General features: G+C 40.0%; 1 protein-coding gene across 1 annotated transcript in view; it reads right to left on the reverse strand.

Annotated features, from left to right (window-relative positions):
• The window catches only part of ano8b (anoctamin 8b), a gene marked incomplete at its 5' end in the record, with an annotated part of 46062 nt that extends 24344 nt beyond the window's left edge, over positions 1–21718 (reverse strand). The window contains one exon of the mRNA XM_080474050.1: positions 21550–21718. Within this exon, the coding sequence (XP_080330176.1) occupies positions 21550–21718 (169 nt within the window). The remainder of the gene's footprint in view (positions 1–21549) is intronic.
• Between the last annotated feature and the right edge of the window lie 2692 nt (positions 21719–24410).

Below are 24410 nucleotides of genomic sequence, written 5' to 3' on the forward strand. Positions count from 1 at the left end.
AGATGGTAAGTAAATGGTGAGTTTAAGACAAGGACGGTGAGAAACAACAGCTCAGGAACCCTTTTTCCATATGAAAAAAATAGTGAGGACACTGAACCTTTAATAGTAATCCTTCTAATTTCATTGACGTAGTCACAGCTGAAGGTAGTGGCATTAAGCCACTACTGCTCATTCTCAGCCTCGACAGAGCAGTCACTAAAAGCAAGGAGACCGAGGTAGACAAGCTGGTGCACTGAACGTCCCTGTAAGACCGATACCGTCCTGAATAGTTTGTTTAAAACAGAACAGCTTTGCTGGGTTTAGTTTACTCTACAAGCCAAAAATAGATACAACTTTACCAGCCTGCGTGAAAACCTCTGACTAGTTGTGCTTTGCTGACTTCATCTGAATTTAAATTATAAAAACATGCTTATTAGGTATTTAATGACAGAATAAAATTATTTTACCTTTTTGTTTGTTTTGTTTAATATTGAATTGTATGCCCTGTCCTATATGTCATGGAACTTTCAAACACTGAAAGAGGAAAAACCCACTTAACTCCATGAATCTACCTTAAAAAATAGAAGGAAAAAACATCTGGCTGGAGATGGCATTTTCTGTTAAGATTATTCTAAACATGTTGGAAGCACAATCTAGAGGCTGTCACCTGGAGAACACGTCACTATCTCAGAAATCTCTCAGGTTACTTACAAAAAGACAACCCCAGCTGGCTCCATGCTGCTTTTCCCCTCTGAAGAAGATTTTCAACCATCACAGCAGGCCGAAGAGTAGACAGGGTATTTTTGACTTTTCAAATCCGAGTGGTTCTTCTGGCCACAGAGAAGCGACTGGGTGCTTCACCGTGCTTCAGATGAAATGCTGCAGGCAGAGCTGCGGCATGACAGCCATTCTAATGAGTCCTGTATTCATCACTGAGGGCAACACATACAAACACCCCTGAACGACCAGCGGATTGGCTCCCCTTCTACAAAACCTCAATTTATGCATTTCAATACTGCGCACGAGCTCAGATGGCATGCAGTAATGTGTTTGTTACTTTACAGAACATAAACGGTGATTTATATATCATCCATCAAGCTGCACGGACTGGGCCTGTCTGACAGGTTTCTGTGGGCATGTATTAGAGAGTGTCTTTGCAACTTCACAAACAAATCACCTCGTTGCTTTGAGGAAAAGGTTGTTGTCCCATTTAGAGGAATAATTTCCCTGAATGAGCACACCTGAGGCTACAGCAAGCTGAGCAGGTATGAGACTGATTTAAAAGCCGAATCATCAGGTCTGTTTGGAGTCATCATTATTCAAACACCAGCGATTCACAATGCAGTCAATATTTGAACATGGAATAAAGACATTTGTGCTTTCTCGGTCGCTCATTATTTCTAGTGTTGTGAATCTCAGACTGTGCTGCAGGGCTGTGATCCCTAAGCTGGCTGTGTCGTGCTCATGCTGAGTGTTGCAGAGAGCTTTACTGAAGCAGAGGAGGCAGCATCTTTATGGTACTCTGAAATAGTGAATGGGTAAATCCTGCAAACACCCTGCCTGCGCAATGAATACATTCAAGAAAGGGATCAGACAGCAGTGTCTCTTCAATCAGAAGAACTACAACAACACACAGAATCTATCAAATGTTACTATAGCAACAACCTGAAGTGACCAGTGCATTTCGGCCATTTTTTTGTCAAAAGCGCTTTTCTTTTTTTTTTTTTAAGTTCACCTATGATGTTGGGGCAAAGGGTATGTATGTATGTATGTATGTATGTATGTATGTATGTATGTATGTATGTATGTATGTATGTATGTATGTATTTTAACAACTTCGCAAAAACTATTAACTAGAATTGCATGAACGGTTCAGGGATGATTTGTCATCATCTAAGGACCAATCCATTAGATTTTAGGATTGAACAGATCGTGGGGAGGTAGGATATTTACTCCATTGTAGACACACTGGAGCTCCGCTATGAGAAGTCCGTCAGGGCTGACGCTGCCGTTAGCCGTCTGCTAGCACACTGCCAACTCCACGCCCCGCCACTCTCAGCCAATCACATGGCAGCTCACGCTAACGGTGCGTTCAAGTAACACAAAAGAATGGGAAACAGCAGAACATCAGCATTTAACCTAAACATTGCAACAACATAAAGCAATTCTAACAGCCATGACAAATGATGGAAGGAGTGGTGTGGTGGATCAAATAACCTTGTAATCCATTGGTTTCCATGGTGACAAATATGGCGTTGGCGAAGGTATGCACTCTGGCAAAGATCTCATAGCAAACTAGCGAGGAGCAATTGTCAAAGCCAAAAATTTAAACCTGTTTAAAACCAATTCTTAAGTTTTGTTTCTTTTCTTAGCCGTCACTCTACAGTTCAACATGCTGCTTATCCATTTAACGTGGCGTGCGCTTATTGCTCTGTGCCTGGAAAGACAAGCCACATATTACATCCCATTTGCTAATCTCTGAAAATATTCACGATGGATCCTCTCAGGTTGCTTTAAGTTTGAAAATGTAGATGTAACAAAAACCATGAATGTTACTTCCTCAAAGTCTTTACTTTGGTTATTTTTGTATATAGCAAAAACCTCAATAAGGATAGTAATTCTTCAATTACTGGAAAAGAATGCAGCTAATAGTTTAATAGCTTATAGTTAATAGTTTATGCAGCAGTGGACAAAAAATGCGCAACAAATTTTTTGTTGCATTAATGACAGTTCTCTCAAGCAATGACTCCATCTCATAGCCAAGTTTATCCATGTTGGGGTCTCTGGGGGCTGAAAAGGCTCTGTGACTAAGCAAAGAGGACACCCTGAACAAGTCATCAGTCCACCACAGGATTAATAAACTCTGAGAGACAGCCATTCACTTACACACATTCACGTATGACAAATTTAGAGCCTCCAATTAACCAAACAAAAATTATTTGGATTGTGAGAGGAGTGATACACAGAAGCGCCAGCCATAACAGACGTAACAGTGCAAACCACTGTTCCAACATGCCAGCATAGTTGAATCTATCCGCTTCAGTGACTTCACCAACGTGTACATTTGGAGATTAAAAATACAATTTTGAGGGACAATTGAACAAGCTCGAAGTTGTAACTGTTTTTCCTTCACAGGTCAGAATTGCTGGTAGAAAACAAATTAATATTAAAAACAGAAGCGGTGAGAAACCCTTGGAGAAATGTCATAATAAAAATAAAAGAGGAGGCGTCGTAAAAGTGGGATGAAAAGTGAAATACAAAACATCCTGAAAGTCTTCAGATGGTTTAGATACGACGGCAATTCTATACAATGGTAAAGATTAAAAAAAGAAACAAAAAATGGATGAACAAAAGATTTGCTGTTGTTTTCTTATAAGAATGTTTTAGAAAGCTTTCGATTCATTCAAGAAAAGCATGGTTTGATATGGATGGACATAAAGAGATATACTTAAATGTAAACTTCAAAACAAACTACTTTATAGCTGAATGGTCCTCATGTAACTCAATGGACTCGAGAGGAAGACCACCACCAGATACTATAACGCAACACGCTGTGAAAAGTACAAGGAAGTATGGTGCACAGGAAATAAATCAGTGAGGTCAAAAATGAATATTTTGCTGAGATGAAACAATTTTTTTGATTCACTGGAAAAAACAAGCACTTCCTTTATTGATGGTGGGAAGTCTCTAAGAAGGCTTTACTGCAGAAATGTAGACTTAGTGGAGGATTTGATTTGGCTCATTTTTAATCTCGCAATTGAAGGGGGGCCTGCTCTTGGATATGATAATTTGCAAATAACCATTTTTGTTTTATTACCTTCGCCAACGAACATTGGAGGAAGGTTACGTTTTTGTCTGCGTGTACTGTATTTATTGGTTTGTATGTATTTTGCCAACTTTTCGCAAAAACTATTAACCCGAATTGCATGAAATGTTCAGGGATGATTTGTCATCATCCACAGACCAATTGATTAGATTTTGGAACATTGATGTCTAACAGTTTCTGAGTAAATCCCAAAAAACTGCGAAAAAATTTCCCATACAAAGTGGATGGGAAAGGGGCGCGTCATGGAGGATCTCAAATGAGATTAAGGAGGTCACCGTCTGTTACCACAGAGGCCACCCTGCTTCCTGTTACCTCCTTGTTCAGTGTTTCACAGAGTGATGTTGCTACCTGACAGGCTAGTTAGCATCCATATAACATGCCAGCGATGTTAAGCAAATGTGGCGTTGGCGATGGTATGCGCTCTACCGAGTGCCCGTTCTAGTTTATTGGTGTAGTGGCCATACTGAGCCAGATTTGGGCGTGGGTTGTTGTTGTTTTATGTATATACACTATGACAATGTATGAATCCTATTTTCAGGACTCGTATTATGTTCATTGTTTTTCTCAATTAAAAAGATTTTGAAAAACAAAAAAAAGACTAATATCATGAACACAACAATGAACTAAAATCTAACTAAGAAAAAGGCTTGTAGCTACACAGAGAAATGTTCCTGAATAAAATTTGATTAAAAAAAATAATAATAAAAAGATGATGTCTGAGTTTCAATGCCATTTTCCCTCAGTAAGAGAAACCAGGTTGCTGTAGAGCAGCTTGGTCCAGGACCAGCAATGATACAGATAAATCCTGTATTACTCACAGCCTCCACATACTGAGATATCTGTTCCAGGGCTAATGCTTATCAGAGAGCAGCCAGGCAGGCATAACGAGTAGGGTGTCTTTCTGTGATCTGAGTCGCTTTCTTGAAGCATTTCTGTGGGATGTTTGTGTTTGCACGTGTGTGTGTGTGTGAGCCGGAGATATAAAATACCAGATTAATAGGATGTAAGTCAGTTATGAAACTCAGATGGGGGCACGAAACTGAAGGTCACCAGCACTTAAAGGGAGACTCCATGATGCATTCACAATCTTCAACAGCTGTCTGAGTCGGTTTGATAACTGGGTGTTCTTCATACTTGAGTGAAGCTGCTTTGGGGCAAAACATTTTACTGAGCGGTAAGATTATTCCGATTTTGCAGCCAGTCTTCAAGCTCGGACATATTATTCAGAATATTAAACCTGATCTCACAAATAAGTTGCAGATAAAGACTAACATGCCGTTATCATCATATAATCTTATATTAAAACTCAGGAATTCAAATAGTTATATTTGACAAGTATTTATGTTTCATCTCACAAAATGAAGCACATCTCCATCTTTAACTGCTATTCACGTCATTCAAACAAAGTTAACTCTGTTATGTTACATAGATGTAAACTAAAGTAAAACTCTGATCAGCATTTTGTATGCACTGCATCAGCAGATTTATAATTGTCATTTTATGTGCACTCCAACTGAAACATTCTTCTCTTGCACGTTTTACATTTCTCACTTTAATACAAATGCTACCTGTGAATCTGGCAGGAGTGCTATATTGTTGCTCAGGCTCTCTCTGACGGACAGTGGAAAATAGTTCATCCAAAATGGTATCAGACATTTTCTTTGAAAGGCCAAATGAGTCCATAAGATCAGTGAGCATCATTTAATTTGAAATGTCTGAAAAGCTGCAGTACATACAAGAGATGATTCAATACATGATAGACCGCGCATTGCAACAACACCCAGTGTGGTGGAGGTATGGGAGAGATTCACCCCTTCTGGTCTATATATCCCTGCCTCAGCTGAAAGATTATTATCACCAGTGAGACAAAATCAATCTCCTCTTCAAAGTGAATAATGCCACCTCACTTCCAGATGATGCAAAACACATAAAATCAACTGATTTGAAAATATATCTCAAGTGTTGCAGCTTGAGAGCAGTATATCGCAGAGACAGTGACATCACTAGGAATAGATTTTCATTATTTGGGGCTCATATCACAATAGAGATGAGGCCGCCACAACATGCCGGCCCAAGGTTCACTGTACTGAATGCATATTATTCTGTTTCTGATTTTCAAAAACATATATATTTTTAAAATTCTATTTCAGTCTAAAAATAATGTTGAGTAACCAGATACAAGGCAAATAAATAATTACACCTGCGTATTGTCATATCTAAAAGGAGCATCACTTAATGTGTTGCTACAGACTGACAGAAGGCACCAAGCTGCCACCGACAACCCAGACAAGTTATCCTCTCTCCTTTGGATGCTTTGGTGTGAGGTGTCTTGAAATACAGACACCTCAATTAAATAAAAAAAAATGTTTCTATAATGTGGCCATTTCAAAAGCACCCCCTCTCTATCACGACGTTAGTGTTCAAAAGGACTGCAAGTGATAAAGAAAGCATATTTCCATTGTTCTTCTATGAGTGTGTGAATGACACAAATGACCCCATTAGCATAATCTCCCCAGTCAGGGGCTCATAAAGCCCAATCAGCTTCAGACATCCAACAATTTCTTCCATTAGAATCACTTCAGTTTCAGATTCTGCAAGTCAACATCATGTGCAGACAAACTCTACTTGCTTCTTTAACTGCTTCAAAATCCGTCATAAAAAATATTTTTTCAAGTCATAATTTTCTGTCATAATCTGTGTCCTTGAGGTGTATCTGATACAACATTTAATTGGTATTATTGATAGTTTCCGTTTTTACTGATTCATTGTCATCCATCGAGCCAATGGCCTTTTAAATTCTTATTTATGTTCTTTGTAAAACACTGTAAATCTGCTTTATGTTAAAAAGAAATCTGTGATTATTTCTGTACAAGGCTACAAGTATTAAACAATGAGGTAACAAGTATACATTTATACCACCAAGCAATAAGGACACTTATATAATCTGATATGATCCAATACAACAGCACTGCCACAAATTCTGACTTCAACAGCGTAATGATGTTCAGCTGTGCTCGGGACATCAGACCATCAGTTTTAATTAACCTATTTGATCTTTTAGAGGTCATCTTTAGCAGCGCTGTTGTGCTGGATTACCATATATGACACAGGGAAGTATATGTAACAGTCAGCCCATATTGAGGCAACAGAAATTCGAAATGCTTCAACTATATTTGTCCAGCTCATCATCACTACCAACCACTACTTAAATAAATTTATATACAGAAACAGCTAAACGTTTGATGAACACATCAATTGTTAGGAGTGTATTTAATGAAGTCGCAGGCAAGGGTATGTAGGGTATGAAATTATGTGTTCCATTAATAGGAGGTACTTGATGTTTGAAAAGTAATTTTAGCCTCCTTATTTATTTCAGGCATATGCATATGTGCATATGTGGTATTTTAAATGTTTAATATACAGTTTGTATTTTGAAATTAATATAATGCAAGTTTAGCCATCAAAATCTAAAAAGGTGTGGGTTCACAAGTGCAGCACGACAATAACACACACAAACACATCATGTATTTTTTTCCTTTTCTTTCCACACCACCCTCACCGTTACCCTGACTGTTAACTGTTTAACCTCAAGGTCATACTGGCCTCAGTTTAAATGAATGCCTTCAGGAAAAAAAAAACAACCATTTCAGATTTTCTTCAAAGGGAATTAATTTTTGGATTGAACAAGGATGACAAATTCCTCAGTATAAAACAATAAAAGGTCCCATAAAACAGTAAACAATACATACACAAGAAAGGTCAGTCAAGGTCGCGAATAAGTGTCCAAAAGGAGAGGTATCATCCGAGATATTCCAGGATATTGGACCCCTAAAGGTACAAAGATGCACTTCACTTTTAGAGAGTGCTTTCTTTCTGTGATCAAAATGTGAATTGAACTGGAATCTGCAGCAGCCGTCTGTATGTCTCTAGGAACTAAATTCAAAGCAGCTCCTCTTGTAGTTCTCTGCCTTGCTCCTCTTCCTCCAGGTTCCAAACACTACTTTGTTTTAATGTTCATGTACCTCACTCTACCTTTTAAAAGCAGGGAACCAAGTCTGCTCACAAATCAACAGACCCACTCTGCGCTGCATCTTTCACTTCACGGGCAACTGTACACACAGATGTATTTCAGACGGTATGAGAGATCCTCTTCCCATCGCAACAGAGCTCTCATCCTGTCTCTCTTCCCTTTCTTTTACCTCAGTCTCCTCCTCTCTCTTAGACCGTAGCATCCTTGGTCTACCGCTCTCTCTTTTTTTCCCTACTGCACTACTACTACACTGCCATTCCTGCATTTTTCTCTCATCCAAATCCTCTTGCTGAGCACCCTCTGAGCAGAATCCATCAGTCTCTCCTTCCCTCCATGCTTTTGGTTTTATCTCCCAGCTCTCTTGCCTCCCCTCTCAGTCAGCTCATCTCAAGAGGTATTTGTCATCATCTTATAATGTACAGAGAGCTCCTATGGATACTTTCACACCAGGCAGAATGAAGGAAGAGGAGGGCAAAGCTCAGTGTTGATACAAATAAACACAGCGACTTGTTCCAGTAGCAAAGTACTAGCACACGATGTTTCCTATGTTTCTATGTTGTTGTTTTTTTCAACCGCTGGTGTTACCTCAAATCATTTTGAATCAGAAAGACGGTACAAGACATAACATGTAGCAAGCTTTTATTTTGGCTGTGATTTTGAATTTTTTGTTTTTTAATGATGTGATTAAAGCCACTTTAAAGGCTCTCCACTGCGGATGGTGGGTTGTGGTGAGGCACAGCGCAAAAAACTCCTCAGTCCCTCACATGGAAACTTGAATGTCATCTCACAAGTCGAAGCACCCTGACATGCCCTCATAATGACTGTACAACCAAACTAACATCCTCCTGATGTGAGGCAGCGGCGCTAAACATTTCACCCACTCAAAACTTCACCCTCACAACGCACTGCAATACGAAAACATGAGCTGCAGTTCGCTTGTTGTGTCACCAGCTTTTCTGTATGGAGTTTGCATATTTTCCCTCTGCCTGCATTTCATTGGGTATTCCAGCTTCCTTAATCAATCCAAAAACACGCCTGTTAGTTCAAAGTAGTTTAAATCTCAATTTCATCTGGTATGTATATGGTTCTTTCTGTGTGAGCACTGCAATGGGATGGAGAGCTGCTGTCCAGGGCGTAACCTACCACAGCCAATTGTTTGCTGGATCGACTCCAGCACCCTGCCACCCTGAACTGCATGAAGCAGTAGAAATGATTGATGGACGGAGGCTCCAGCTCACTAGTTTGGGTGCAGGCGGTATTGAAGATTGATGGACTAATAGAAGAGCAGGCGAAGAAAGAAATTAGTGGAGACAGGAGAGTCCCTAACCACACTAACAGCACTGTAAGCTCAAGTTTACATACCAAAGTGTATGGGCACATGAGGGTATACATGAGCATGTCATCATACAAAGAACAGGCTAACATGTTTTAGGCTTAAAGCATTCTGTTTAGTATGAATTAGTAGCATTTTTACAAGCAAAAGAAGAGCAGGGGAAACAGCTACAACTCTGAATAGATGATAGAAATGAAGAAATACAGTCGTTTGATGAAGTACTCATACTTGGCAGTCAAAACACCGGCAGTTTGTAAACACAAACGTTTTTTGTTTTTTTTACAATTCAACCAGGTTCAAATAATTTAGTGACAAAACAATTGTCCCAACATTTTCATGAGGAGGATTATGATTTTTATGAAACAACAATATGTTTCAGCCATTTTGATTTTCTTCCTATTTTAATGCGAAACCATGACCCTGGTCATACTAACAATTAAACAAAAGTAATGGGATCAGAAAAGTGAGCAATTGTTGTAATCATGAAAAACATGTAAATTTCATGATTTTTGAAGATGTAAATAAGTAATTTCCCCTCAAAATAACAAGCCTCCAGGAGCCATGGGATAAGTAATAAACATTTTTTGCTATCCACCTATTCATTTCTGGGCTTGGGGACTTTCGATAAGGAGTTTTCATGTTCTCCTTGTGTGTTTCCCTGTCCCTGTGTGTATATGTGTGATTATTTTCAGAATACTGTGAGCTCATTCCACAATCCAACATGACATGTGTGGTAATTTAATTGGTGACATTATTTTGTCTGTAGGTGTGATGTGTCTTTCTATTTTAACCCTGTGACGGACTGGTGAAACGTCCAGTGTGTATTTTGCATAATAACAGATGGAACGCTGAAACTCTTCATGACCTGAAATTGGATAAAGCTTCTATATAAGATGGATAGAAAAAGTCTGCTCAAAGAAACGTTTGCTGTTTATCAGGTCTAGGTAAATTAAATTGACAATAAATCCACGTATAGTTGCTTTTGTATTTTTCAATCTATGAAGAATAGTGCTAAAATGACAAATCAAAGCTTCAACACATGCCCACTGAGTCCTGTTCAGGGATAAAAGAACCGGAATATCGTGTAGGTAAGATTATTCCATTTCCATGGAATTAAGACGCGAGGTGTCTGTTCCATCTTTGTGAGACATTAGATTAAGATGTGAACGCTTGTAGATATCAGAACTGTAATTTGCTCATTAACAGTCATAGTGAGAATAATAGCAGCTCATCCTTGGCTTCAAAATAACAATGATTGCATGTGACACTGGAGCCACCCATGGCTGAGAGCCAAGAAGAGGACAAGGCAAGAGCACGTAGGGAGGAAAGAGCCACAATGCTCACACAGCAGAATTACCCGAGTATCACCTTTCTCCATCCCATCTTCTTTCTTTCCTTCACATTGCTGATCGTCTGTTCACTTGGCTGTTTCAGTGCTTCTCCCTTTTATTCTGCCAAGTAGGCTAATCAATGCTTCATTCTAGGTTAGCTGGTTAATTTAAGTGAGCAAGTTTACTGACAGAGCAAAGCAGCAGCTCTCTCTCTCTCTCTCTCACACACACACACACACACACACACACACACACACACACACACACACACACACACACACACACACACACACACACACACACACACACACACACACACACACACACACACACACACACACACACACACACACACACACACACAGTAGTTCCTTTAACACTCAGATAGTGCTGAATTTCCCTCAGAAAAACCGACTAGATATTAGGCTCGCTGAACTGAGCACTGTCATGAGGAAGGATTACGAATTATGAATAAGCGAGTAGTAATGATGAATGTACTCCAGTGAATAGCAGCCTTTGTGCAACAGAGAGACTTCATTGTTGAGCAGTGGGCAACTGCCAATGTGGAGGAAGGGTATTTCTGATGAACTCACAGAACAAAGAGACGAGGATTACGCTGAGCAGCAATGAAAACACGTGGAAGCAGTCATTAATGTCTCTATGAAGCAGATTAAAGGTCACTGCAGACCTGTGGTTAACAAGTTGGGCAGTGTGAGTGACAATTATATCACTTATATATAATTTTTAATATAAAAACCAATAATACTGTATATTGAATACATATTGATGTCATTCCACAATACGAGTTTGCCTTGGACAATTGCCAAAGTTGTTCAAATGTGAGTATAGTATGTTGTTCTTTTTCAGTTTCAAAACTATTTTCACATCATTAAAAATTTAAATATTTTCCCATTTGATTATTGACATTCAATTTATCACAGCTAGACTAGATATTCATATTACATACACAGAGTTGGTTTGAATCTGGTTTGGTTTGAATTTTATTAATTTTTTTAAATCAACTGAGCGAGAATGAAAACGTAATTTTTGCATTCAACTCAAAAGAGTAAAATAGACATTTTGAAGTCAGATTTTTCTGGATTAAGTTGACAATAATTTAAATTGTTTATGCAAACATCCCCATAAATATTGTAATATTTTAGGGCAGAACACTTCAGCTTAAGATAGAAATTATGATATTGTGTCAAACTACAGAGCACAAAATAACTTTAGCTGATTTATCAATACCTGACTCCAGGCAGATAGAACATACATATATTGATAAAGGCAAACGTTTGTGTCCCTCTTATTGCAAACAACTGCATATAAATAACCACTGAAATATATAACACACTGCTTATTGCGACGTTGTCGCCAGAAGCATACATTTATGGGCTTACTGTAGCTCAGGTAGTAGAGCAAGATGTCCTTCAATCGCAAGGTCGGCAGTTTGATCCCTGGCTCTGCCATCTGCTGAAGTGTCCTTGGGCAAGACACTTGATGCTAAGTTGCTTCTGATAGAGGGTGGGCATTTTGCCTGGCATATCTGTTGTCACCGCTGTGTTACTGTGTGTGGATGTATGCATGTGACAAACGTACTTTGAAACTGGTAAAGTGGTTCAAATGTGCAGTTCAATAAAAGTAAGACAACTTATTCTGGCCCGTAAAGTATTTGAATAGGTGTATAAATAAGTAAAGGTAGGGACAAAAGTTTGATGCAGCAGTGTCAGTCAGTCTGGTGACTCTCAGATGAATTCATCTGTACATATGATACTCTATTTGTGGAAGGATGGAAAGAAGGCTTTGAGTCGGATCAATACTCCAGAGGAACCAATGATTATTGTACACTACTCCACCATCCCTCCCATATCCTCTCCCACTCAATGACAAGCTGAGGAAGATATCATTAATGGCTTTGTTTGCTTTGATTTCCTGTGTCTTTTAAGACGCAGCACGAGGAAGATCTGTTCAGCAGTTCGTCCCGATTCATTTAGCTCTACAGATTCCCCCGAAGGTCATTACACCATCATGCAACAAAATATTATTCAAATGGGGAAAATGGACAATGAAAAATGGGGCACAAGCCACAAATGAAGTAAGTGATTTTGATTGAAATAAACCATGACTGGTGTAGTGGTTACTAAACTCACATCACAGCAAGAAGACCACTGATTCTGACAAGGGCCTTTCTGTGTGGAATTTGCAAGTTGTTACTTTTCCTAAAGTTTTTCTCCAACAGTCCAAAGACGTACTTATGTCGGTGAATATAAATGATCCCTGTTTTTAGCCATGTGCTTGTCTCATGACCAGTTCAAGGTGCACCCTGGCCTTGGCCTAATGTCAGATCAGGTCTCCTGACCCTCAATTGGAAAAAAAAGTAATCTGTTGGATATAATGGATAAATGTATTGATAACTCAATTGCCAGCAGTTACAGGCTTTTGAAGACAGAACACTGAATCACTATTATCCCATCACATTGAAAATAATGGGGGAGTGAAGAAAGCAGGTGTGCAGCTCAAAAAGACAAACTAGGCAAAGGTCTAGGTCTTTCCAGACCTGCATATGTAATTTGGGGACTGAACTACAGATACATAAGCAAAGAAAAAGAAAAGAATAGATGGCAAAAATGCTAAGAAAGTAGAAGAATGAAACTCAATAAATGCCTGGAGCCTGCTGTTGTAACCTTTCATCAGTCAACATTGTCCAAGTTCAAACACATGAACCAGAACAAACTGTTCCCTCTTCCGCTGTGGACACTTTCACCACAGTGAAATTTTCCTGAAGGTCAGGTCTAATATCTTGCTGAGCTCTGTATTCCAGCAACAAAGGAGGCCAACCAAAACGAGAGGATTCAAAACTAAATCATTGCATATATCAATAACTGCACTCTCTTGCCTTATGAACCCCTCTGGTGAGTCATTTACACAGACACAGACGGTGCCGTCCAGCTTTGTTTAAATTCACACAAATGAATTTTAGATCCTGCAAAAGGTCCCAACTGTTTCCAAAATGAAGAAAAATGGAAGGATGGACATTCATACTCTTCAGGGAGGGACAGGTCATGAGGACAAATTGTAGGACCAGTTGATACTGAATGATCCAAACACCAAATATATTATGGAAGAAACACACTTTTATTAAAAAGCATTTTTTTTAAAAGAATTCAATCACATTTCAAAATGTAGTATTTAATAGTTCAGAATGTAGAATGCACCATTTAAGGTCTATTTTTAAGGTTGCACAATGTGCATGGCAAATATAATTTAGTTGTTTTGTTTTTTTTTGAAATGTGTATAAAGAAGTTAGGAATGAGTGTTTTTGTTCTAGAATTTCAGTCTACATTGCCACATATATATGATGTGTCCATAAATTTACAAAGAGAATAAATTGTTTGTTATTTCATCAAGCTTCCTGTCTCACCCGTCAATTAGATTTACTGAAAGGTCAGATTGGGGAACTTTTAAGATGTCCAATTAAATTATATATATATTTCTATACAGATGACATCTTAATCTTTTTTACTACAATCTCAAAATAAAGCCAATTTTAATGTCTTCTGGTGCAAAATACAGAAATGTTGTTAAAACTTCTTCTATAGCTGCTGCATTATGCATGTTCTTTTTACAAACTCCTCCTGACTGACTTTTTGGTTGTATTTGAGGAGTCTGGTTAGGATGGGGATCCTGAATGACAGCTGTCGTTATGGTTAAGTTAGGCAGATTGGATTTGGGACTGTTCACTGCAAATTAGCTGTGCATCCAGGCAGAACAGTGAGATTTGGTTATGATAAAACCTCAGAGAAGTGGAGAAATCTCAGAGGACCCAAGCGAGCTATATGCTAATAAACACTCACCAAGTGTTGTTTTTCTCACTACAGAGCAGCGCATGAGTTGCTCACTCCTGCCAGTAATAAGAAGTAGAAATTGACGAACATGTATTCTTTTCCTTGTGTGCACTGACTAAGCTCATACATTTACCAAACCAGAATAAAACACAAAGGTCTGCCAGATAAGCAGGATCAGGATTTTCTATGTGATGAAAGTGGGGAGAGAAATGTCTCGTCATCGAAGGAAACTCGAGTGCATAGTAACATTTAAACTGTGACATTCAGCTTTTTACTGATGTAAAACTACAGTGAAGATTGATGGCACGTCTCTACCTATCAAACAAAAAAGTGGAGCCTAGACAAAGTGAGTCACAGGGAGATGTTAAGGGGGAAACAAGAATAACAGACAGGACAAGGCCTTACGTTACAGGGGAATAGTGCTTTAAAACTCCCTTGCTTCTCATCCACAGTGTTTGTACTACCACTGACATGGATAATGTTTCCAGTTACGAGATGCGTTGGAGCCCCGAGCTTTGCTCCCTCATTTGCTGTACGTTACACTTTCACAGCCTTTTAGCCTTTTTTTGGGAGACTGCAGAGTGGCTAATGTGGAGCAATGCCCTCCAACCAAGGCGAAAAACAGCATTCTTCACCATGGTCATTGTATTTCTCCTGCCTTTGCTTAGCAACAAAAGAAGAAATCAAATCCAGGCCTAGTCAGCGCAGTCACAGAGCATAAAGGACACGGTGGGCAAATGCACTTAAATACAACTTTTTCCTTTCAGGAATGCAGTATAAATACACACGGGGCAAAGCTGGTTCCTGTTTGCGCTTTGATCACTGAGAATTGAGCTTAAAATCAAGATAAGGTCTGCGCGACCTGTCAGTGCTTCCACACAAGGCAGGAGACGGGCAACACCAGCAGCACTTCTCCCTGTGCTTCAAATGCATTAAGCTGTGGAGTGTGCATTATCATCTCCAGCAAACGGTTTGATAATCTTCATGGCTATAAATGGAAAAGTGTAAACGTCCACAGGGCGTGAATGGGGATTTAGAAGTTGGTTGGCGAGAAGCGAAGAGGCATTACGGGTAATATGATTAAGCCATTGAAAACTCCCAAATCTAGGTCAAGTGAGCCACCACTGGCAAGACAGATGGTTTATCACAACTCAGGGAAATTGAGTTCCTAAAACATGCCTGCATCTAATGGCTCTAAATGTAAGTGTATGCACGGCTGTATAGTCCCACATGGATGTGTGGGACTATACAAACAATCCAGCACACCCATCGGTAGGTTTGAAGGTGTGGTCATGCTGATCCGACACTTCACGGATGTAGCGTCAGTTGAATGTGCAAATCTTGCGTTTGTTCTGCCGTGAAAATTCATAAACAGCCTTTTTCTTTTCTTTCTTTTTTTTTTTAATCTCAGAACATTTGTCAGTGAAATTGGCATAAAAATGCGCAAAGAATAAATGAATCAGCTCTGTACAAAAGGTACCGTCCACAAGGTAAAAACAACAAGTCACTATGTCAATAACATTCAGTTCCACAACTGAATCCAAACAAAACGCTCTCCTGTTAATGTGGAAAACCTCCCTCTGTGGGGAAATTTATTTCACGGGAGGGTAACATGAATGTCACGGCGCTGAAAAGTGAGTCAGCAGGCCACTGTGACTGTAACTGAGTGTGAAAATACAAACATGTCAAGCAAAGTGTTTGCAGCAGCCACGGTCCACTTTATCTGTTTAATGTCACAGCGCAAGTGGAGTGAACCAGTGAGTATGTGTGGTCCGTTATTTTTGTATACGAATGAAGATCACGCATTGACATGAGCGATGCGACGAAACCACAGTTCAGACCCCAAAATCTCAGGTTTGCCTGCAGCGACTTCCTCCTGTTGTTTGAGCGAAAGAAGCTGAAACGCAGCAAGCGGAGAGCGAACCACACTGGACAAAGGGCTGAAAGCTGACACTCACAAACTGGCTGTACTGTCCATCCTACTACTTGATGGACATTTGCTTACAACTGAAATTACTTTTTCCCCCCCCCAGGAATTACTTGAGATCAAGGCTTTTTGCAAGAAAGACGTGCCCAATAGCAGTGAACTCAACATTTAAAAAAAAAAAAAGAAAAGTAAAACCTTTAAAAAAAACAACACTTGATGGATAATATAACACATGAAACAAATAACACAAGCAGCAGCATTCCTCCTCCAGCATGTATCAATGATGCCCTTCAATCAACCGTTGGATATGAGTGTTTCTTGCTTGTGATCTCTGCAAATAAGTCCATGATCAGGATGTGAAGTGTGCAAGGGTTGTTTTTTCCAGGTTTGTTCAAACCGCAAGACAAAAAAAAGCACAGCTTGCAAAAGTGTAGATACTGATTTGTTTTTGCTCCATATTTCATGAGTCAGTAGTGTCTTTTGGTTCAACGATGCAGCAGCTTTATCTTTGAATTAACAAGACTATGAAGAAGATAATACATCTCCTTCGTGGGGTAAAGTAGATTCATATGAACAACCTGAGTTTTATTTGCACTCTGCAGGTATCAGCTGGTTGTTTTTTTATTTCCTGAAAGAAGTACATTTGTTCTGGTTTAGACAAACTCTCTATCCTTTTTTATGGCTTACATGATACTGATATGTACTATTAAAGAGCATAATTCAGAGAAAATAACGACAATATTGTTTCTCAGTTGGATCATAGCTCAAGCAGGATGTACCAAATAAGGTCACATTGGTTTTGATCCAGATTCAGTATGTGAAATCAGTTCATCCTGGATTCTCATAGTGACATAACGTGATGAATCTCTAGCAACAGTATTTTTTTTAATGTGACCTGATAACATCAGCACAAAGAGATGATGGTCACTGGCCATCCCACTACAGGAAATCCATAGTACCGGTAAATGATCGCAGCACTAACAAATGTTACTGTACTAGAGCGCTGTTTACCATGATCTGACCAGCGACACCGTCCCTCAAATGATCTCACGTTAAAGACAAGCTGCTAACAATATAAAGAGCAATCACAGTGAAGAGCTGGCCATTTAGGTTTATTGTTATCCTGATGGTCTTAATTGTAGCATGAAATGTCTTGTCTTATCAAGAGTTGGACCACCAGATCAATCTGTTAGCTGTGTGTCTCGCCCACCAGGTACAGGCAGATAAAGCTACAATATCAAGAGCTACAAGGTTACCCCCCCCCCCCCCCCCCCCCCCCCAGAAAACATTTCCATTGATTGCTAATGCAGCTCAGCACTTACTCCAGAGGAAGAGTAAGAGGGCGAGAACAGGAAATGTCTCTGTGGAGCATACAATGAATAACAGCGAGATATGCAAAGAGGCGAATGCAGATTGAGGCATTAAGTTCAGAGTCATTAGGCACAACACACTGCTGTCATTCCATCATCCCGCATTACATTCATCAGCCCCTTCATTTAAGGAGCTGTGGGAGGGCACAACAGCAGCGCCTCAGTCTGTCGGGTACTGCTGTGACAAAACAGTCCTTCGTTGGGGAAGTTCAGCATGATGCTTTCTTCCTCTCAACACTGCTGTATTTAAAGCAACCTGTGTGACACTGAACCTGACTAAATCTGTCTGAGGCAAAACTGAGGTATTCCACTGTCTTAAGAGGCAAAGAGAGGGAAAACTGCAAAGAGAGCAGCGCTCTGGCCAACAGTCTACAGATTAAAGCGGATCCCAGCTTAATACATTTTCCTCATACATATTGCAGACTGCAATGTGCATTAATTAATGCCAGTCGTCAAGGATGAAGTTAAATAAGTTCATATAGGTGAAAATGGGTTTGTCTCATCTCACCACTGCCTGGACAGAGCATTGGTGAAAACAGAGATTTGAACAATAACATTAGACTGACTTTAAATGTAAAATGTGATTTCTCCTACATATTTTATACTGCCAGACATAATCTATATTAATTATTGTCGTCATTCCACTATTTGTAAATCAAAGGAAAGATATAAAACCAAGACAAACACAGCAATCTACACTGACAGGAAATCTTTTATCTGGCAACCATTATTAACATTTCTGCTTCTTTTTTTTTCTTTTCTTTTTTTTATAATTTCACTGCATGTCCTAAATCTGAAACCACTGTGCTGGCTGATTGGGAAACCACAAATTACATGACCTGATTTCCATAACACAGAATCTTATCAACACTGGCCTCAGAGGGAGGACTAACTAATTGGTGAGACTTTTACGTAGCATTTTCTAATGATGGGTGCTTAATTAAACTTTGAAACACGGGCTTGTGAGCTACAAAGGAAGATGGATGAGAGGATCAAAGTCATCCTGGTCTACTATGGAGGGATTAGGGAAAATATGGTGAAGGGAGGCACGGAGACAATTGAGCATCCAAGCCTCCATGGAGGCAAATCCTCCTAGACTCTTCCCAGAGACGTCACCCTGGCCTGCTGTGGTGCAGGTTGACTGACACTGACACATGTGAGGGGGTTATGTGATATCGTGGTAATCCCACTGAAGTTCCCGAACCCCTCTCTCACTCTAATAACCGGTGAAGGAAACGTACAGACGAGTGGGAGCAGGACACTACAGGGAAGCCCTGCTGTAAAGATGTCTAATACTTCTGATGTTTGATGTGCTTTTATGATGTAATTGGTGTGGCTTTCAGTCACTTTTTTTCAAATGATCATTTATGTAACTATTAACTATTAACTACAAGACATAACGGTCCCCGAAAGAAACTCTACTTGAAGTTCTCATCAATTATCTACATTACAGGTGGCGCTGAAGCAAGAAAAGAGAATGGGTTCCCTGATTGTTGCTAACAAAGGTGCTACCCATACTTTTATTCTGTAAAGATTTGTGATACACGGTGGCAGGTGATCAGGATCACCCTCCATGACATGGCACGCCAGCGGTGGAGAGATTATGAGCAAAGTTTAATATAATAACATAAAGAACATTTTACTGTTTCTGCAACTGTTACAACCACCTATATCTCTGATCCTGATGCTTTTCTCTTTTCTTACATCTAAAAATAACAGATTCACCTCAACTGGTTCAACATTAAAATGTGAATTAAAACATTTATGCACAGAGCTGCCATGTTTTGATTTGGGTCTGCTGTGTATTGTGGCACTTTGGGGGAACAACAGCAGCTGGGCTCTGCGGCACCATGTGCCCGACTGCATCGAACATATGTGCATCTTGTTTAATTCTGTGTTTTGTCTATTTGAATAAACAACTTAATAAATAGAATTTGTAGTTACTACCTCCCATTACATAAGATTTTATTTACTATATTCTTTAACTTTGGGAACACAATACCCTACACCATTGTGCTAAAGCTCAACTTTGTTTGTTTGTTTGTGTTTCTTCCTTAAGTAAAATATCTAAACCCATAACCAAACCTCTGATGAAATTAAACTGCTAATCGTCCAACTTCATGGCTGCAAAAATATCTGATCAAAAGATATCAAAAGACGAATGTTTCAATCCTGGGATTCTTTTTTTCAGCTTCACAAGTCTAAGATGAAACAAACTGTTCTATTTATACATTCACGACGGTACTTAAAGGACCAAAATAAGAACAACAAAAAAGAGATCTAAAATCAGATGTCTGCCCAAAGGAAGCAATAATAAACATTTAATCTTCTGGATCTTTGAGAACACCAAGATATCTCAGCTGCATCGTCTGCATGCTGCTGGAACCGCTCAGTGACCAGTGATAGTTCAACAAACAAGAATGGATATGAATATGGAATTCAAGCTGTTTCAAGACAGATTAATAATGACAGACACATCAAGTATAGATTATATGTATGATTACTGTGTCAAAGGTTACAAACTATGATGTTGATACAATCCTAAAGGAGACAGTGAGGACTCTGGAGGACGGGCAGCTTTCATTACTTCATGATATATTTTGGTCACCAGTATAAAACACAGAATCCTTTTTCTTAATTTCTGACTACAAAACATCACTGTTCAAGCTTTCATAACAATGAACGACTGTGAAACAAAAACAGGCCACCGCTACCTTCATCTTCCCTGATCTCCTATTTGCTCCGGTATTGCCTTGAGCTCATGAAGATACTTTAGCTCTGAAGAAAACATCACTTTCATGACCCTCTCATATGCCCGTAACCCTTTCAAGAACCTCCACGAGACAACACTGGGTGCCAGCCTCTCGATGGGATGGCATGAAGCGGGCTCTCCCAGTCAGCAGCTGCCTGCTCCGGTTACCTTTACCAAGTGTGGATAGGAGCGCTTGTCTGCTGACAGCCCACTGCTCCACTGCATCACTCTGCAGCAGTACTGGCAGGGAGCACTGAGGCTGTCGCTGCACCCCTCATGCAGGAAAACAATCCCAGCTCGGCAGCTGAGGCTCCCTGCCCAAGCTAATATTGTGGTCTGTTCCAAAAATAGCATCACTCCAAATCTTGCAAACTACGATATGGCCTGTTCAAATCCACTGTCGGTGTCACAGAGCAGAGAGTAAACAGGAGGCATGACTGCTCCTTTTGTGTTTTCTAAAAACATAAACACAGCTATTCTATGGACAGCACCAAACAATAATAATATGATTTAGATGTACAGGGGTAAACACCACACCACATGCACACAGTGAAACGAGGGACTGACAAACAGTCTTTAAAGGCTTAACCCTCGTTAAAATGACAAAACATGCACCTGCCCCGGAGGCGATCCATTAGCATGGAAACTGATCGGCTGCTGAGGAAACAAGGTGCCAGTCTGACAATGAAGGATCCCAGAATGATCTGTGGGTTAATAAACACCGAGTGACCACACCAACACTGAGAAACAGATCCAACGGGAATGATAAAGCAGTGAAGGGGGCTGTCTGTTGTTGGGTTTTAAGGATACAGTGGGGGGGAAACTACAGCAACTATGCCCAGATGAATACGGTGAAAAAGAATATAACGGCGGGAGGGGAGCGACCGGGCGACACGATGACCGACACAAAGGGTCTTCTCCCGGAGAAAAGCTCCAAAGCCGGAGGTCAGAAACGCTGTCGCCACGTTAGTAAACGATGGATGACAGAGGCATTATCTGGAAGCTCAGGGCTTGATGTGGAGGTAAATGTGGGACGCCCTCGTGCAGACAAAAGAACGGTGTCGCGAGGTGTGTGACGGTGCAGCGCGCGTCTGGTCCGCCACATCACGTCCACCTGTCCGCTTCTCGCGCCGCAGACCGCAGCGTCCGCACTCACCCAGTACACCGGAGGAGGCAGGAGTCGCAGCTGCGCCCGGTTCCGGCCTCTCCGCCTCTCCCTGCGGCGCTCGGTGTCGGTGGCGGGAGCTCTCGGGGCCGTCGCCGGCGGTGGTCGCGCCACTGGCGGCCGCCGTGGCTGCGGCGCTCGCTGCCGCCGCGTCGGGCATGCTCTCTCTCAGCGAGGAGCGACGGAAAGTGAAGATATTCTCCGGGATAATGTGCAGCGGTATCGCATCTCAGGTGGAGGGAAGAGCATGGGTGTAGCAGGGCGGTCGGTGTGGGTCCGAGTGAAGGGTTAAATGGATGTGAAAGTGAAGTGAAGGTTGTCGGTGCAACGGCGGCGGATCATCCCGGTGGTGCTCTGGAGCAGGATGCGCGGCTGGATTGGAAGCGCTCCTCCGACGTCTGTAGAGGAGGGACAAAGAGATGGAGGGCGGAGGTGTAGGGGGCTGGGTGGCACTGAAATACACCTTATGATGCTCCAAAACCAGAGGGTGGGGGTGGGGGGATTCAATTTGTGGGGTGCAGAGGGGTAGGTGTCTGGGCGAGTGAGGGGGGCATTAAACCAAAATATTCAATATTCAATTGATCAATTTTACATATTAAGTTATAAAATGGATAAAACTATAATAAGAGGAAAGTTTACAATTGTCCATATTGGGGTAATAGCACTTGACTAATACAGTTTTATGGCTTTTAAATAAAAATGTTGAATTAATGTTATCCTTTTTTAATTCAAATTTGAACTGAATTATATCATAACAACGATATATGCATAGAAAAAAAAATATACTTGGAACTAAGTTAATTGATATCGGGAAATTGACAATAGGTATTTGCAAAAAGATCCTTTTTCAATTATGAAAATTAAAAAGTATTTTTGGTATTCGTTATGTTACGTTTTGGGAGTGCTCCCTTTGTAACAAAACTAAACACAGTCAAATATAATATAAATGATTGCGATATATACTTTATTCTTTGGAAAAATAGGAGCTCCTTACTACATGTCGTCTTTCACTGATCAACAGACATGCAGGAAAATGAACAAAACCATTGTGAAAAAAACAAAACCCATGTGTCTGTGTATCAGCAAAATTAAAGTATTACAGGCAAAATCCCTGAATGAGATAAGAGTGTAGAGCAAAGGAGCTATTACTGCAAACTCACTTCATGCATATTTGAAGATACTGCAGAAACCCTTTTGGCCCATAATAGTAAATGTACTCATGCATGACCTTGCAACTTTTCTACCTCCAAGAGGAGTTTATTTTTATCATCCTACATTGACCTTTACCTGATGCCAGAAATAAAGTACAATTGGCTACATAAGATAGAAACTCGGACAAAAAGTATGCCTGGTCCACATTCTGAAAAAGCAACCATTCAAATGACCACCAAACTGAGTGATCCATTTTCCTTCCACATCTTCAATCTAAATTATTACAATTACCTCAGACAGATGTCAGACTGGGAAGCATACTGCTTCTGCTCTTCTGTGTGTGACTTCAAAGGTCTCTCCTGAAATATAAATTGACTATGACTTATTTATTATTGCAAAAAATATCTTCATACATTAAATTTTTAGTGACACTCAGGTCTAGATACACCTGATGTCATTTTTGAATTGAACAAACACTGTGATACCAACTGAGACTTCCCCTTATGTATATACTGTTTGGGCTCCTGTATGGTTTTCTATATATCAGAGAAAAAAAAAAAAAAGGATTTTACTACAAACTCTATCTTCACGAGACTTGAACCTATATAATTGGATTGTTAGTGCAAGTGTCAAGTGAAGTGTGTGCCTACAAACAAAAACCTGAAAATATTCAACTGTTCTATGTAAGCCTTTTTACGATGAGGAATCCATTATGAATGCAGAAGTCTCTTTGGTATGATGAGTATAAGTTGTTCACGAAAAGCTGGATTCCAGGAGCTCTGTATTAAAACTTTGATGAGCCTCTATATAAGTGAAAGGGGCTTAAATGAAAATTATTCAGTGCACGAGGTCTATATAGGTGATGTTATTTAAAGGTTTCAGCTTTGGAAAAAAAAACAAAAGCAGTTCAGTTCTTCAGCTTAATCAATTTGAGAGAATATGCTGTTTTGATTTGTAGTGCATCAGTGGGGATTTTGTTAAATTGTTGATGAGGTGTGCACATAGCTGTTTTTAAGAAAAATAATATTGTTATCATTAATTGCATTAATGGCCTATTTATCTATGTTTGTGGTCAGAAGCTACTCAAATGTTTGCATATCATTCAGCAGCTGTGTGTTGACAGTTGTCATGCTTTGTGCACACAGAGCTGTCTATGAATTATTGAGATCGAAGGTTCAGTAATGCTGCCAGACCTCGAACCATACCTCTTCATCATGTACACAATTTATCCCCTTGGCCAGCCCTCCAGGATCCCATGTTTTGCTGTGTAGCATCATATACAGGCTGGCAGCCCTCCCCTTCTTATGGCTCACAACTCAAAAGAACCTCATCTGTGAACAGAAATTCTGCTTACTCACCACCCTCTGGGATGACAGCTGCGAGGCGCTGCAGCGGCAACTACATTAATGCACATGATGCCTATAATTTGTGTTTGTATTCTGTTTTATGCGTTTATGCATGTAGGCCAGACATGCAGCGTTCATAGGATTGTTAATTTGATTGGACGATATATAAAAAACACCACAAAAAATATCTGAGGAAAGTAAAGCAAAACCAATTCCCATATTTTTATAATGAATACAGGCATCATATTTTGTTGCATGTTTAGGCTTGCCTGTTTGAAAATAATATAGAGGCAAAAACAGACATATGTTCCTGATGTGCCAGTTTATAGTCTGTGTTTCAAAACAGAAAAAGAG

Source organism: Lipophrys pholis (assembly GCF_963383615.2).
Source record: "Lipophrys pholis genome assembly, chromosome: 10".
NCBI classification, from domain to species: domain Eukaryota; kingdom Metazoa; phylum Chordata; class Actinopteri; order Blenniiformes; family Blenniidae; genus Lipophrys; species Lipophrys pholis.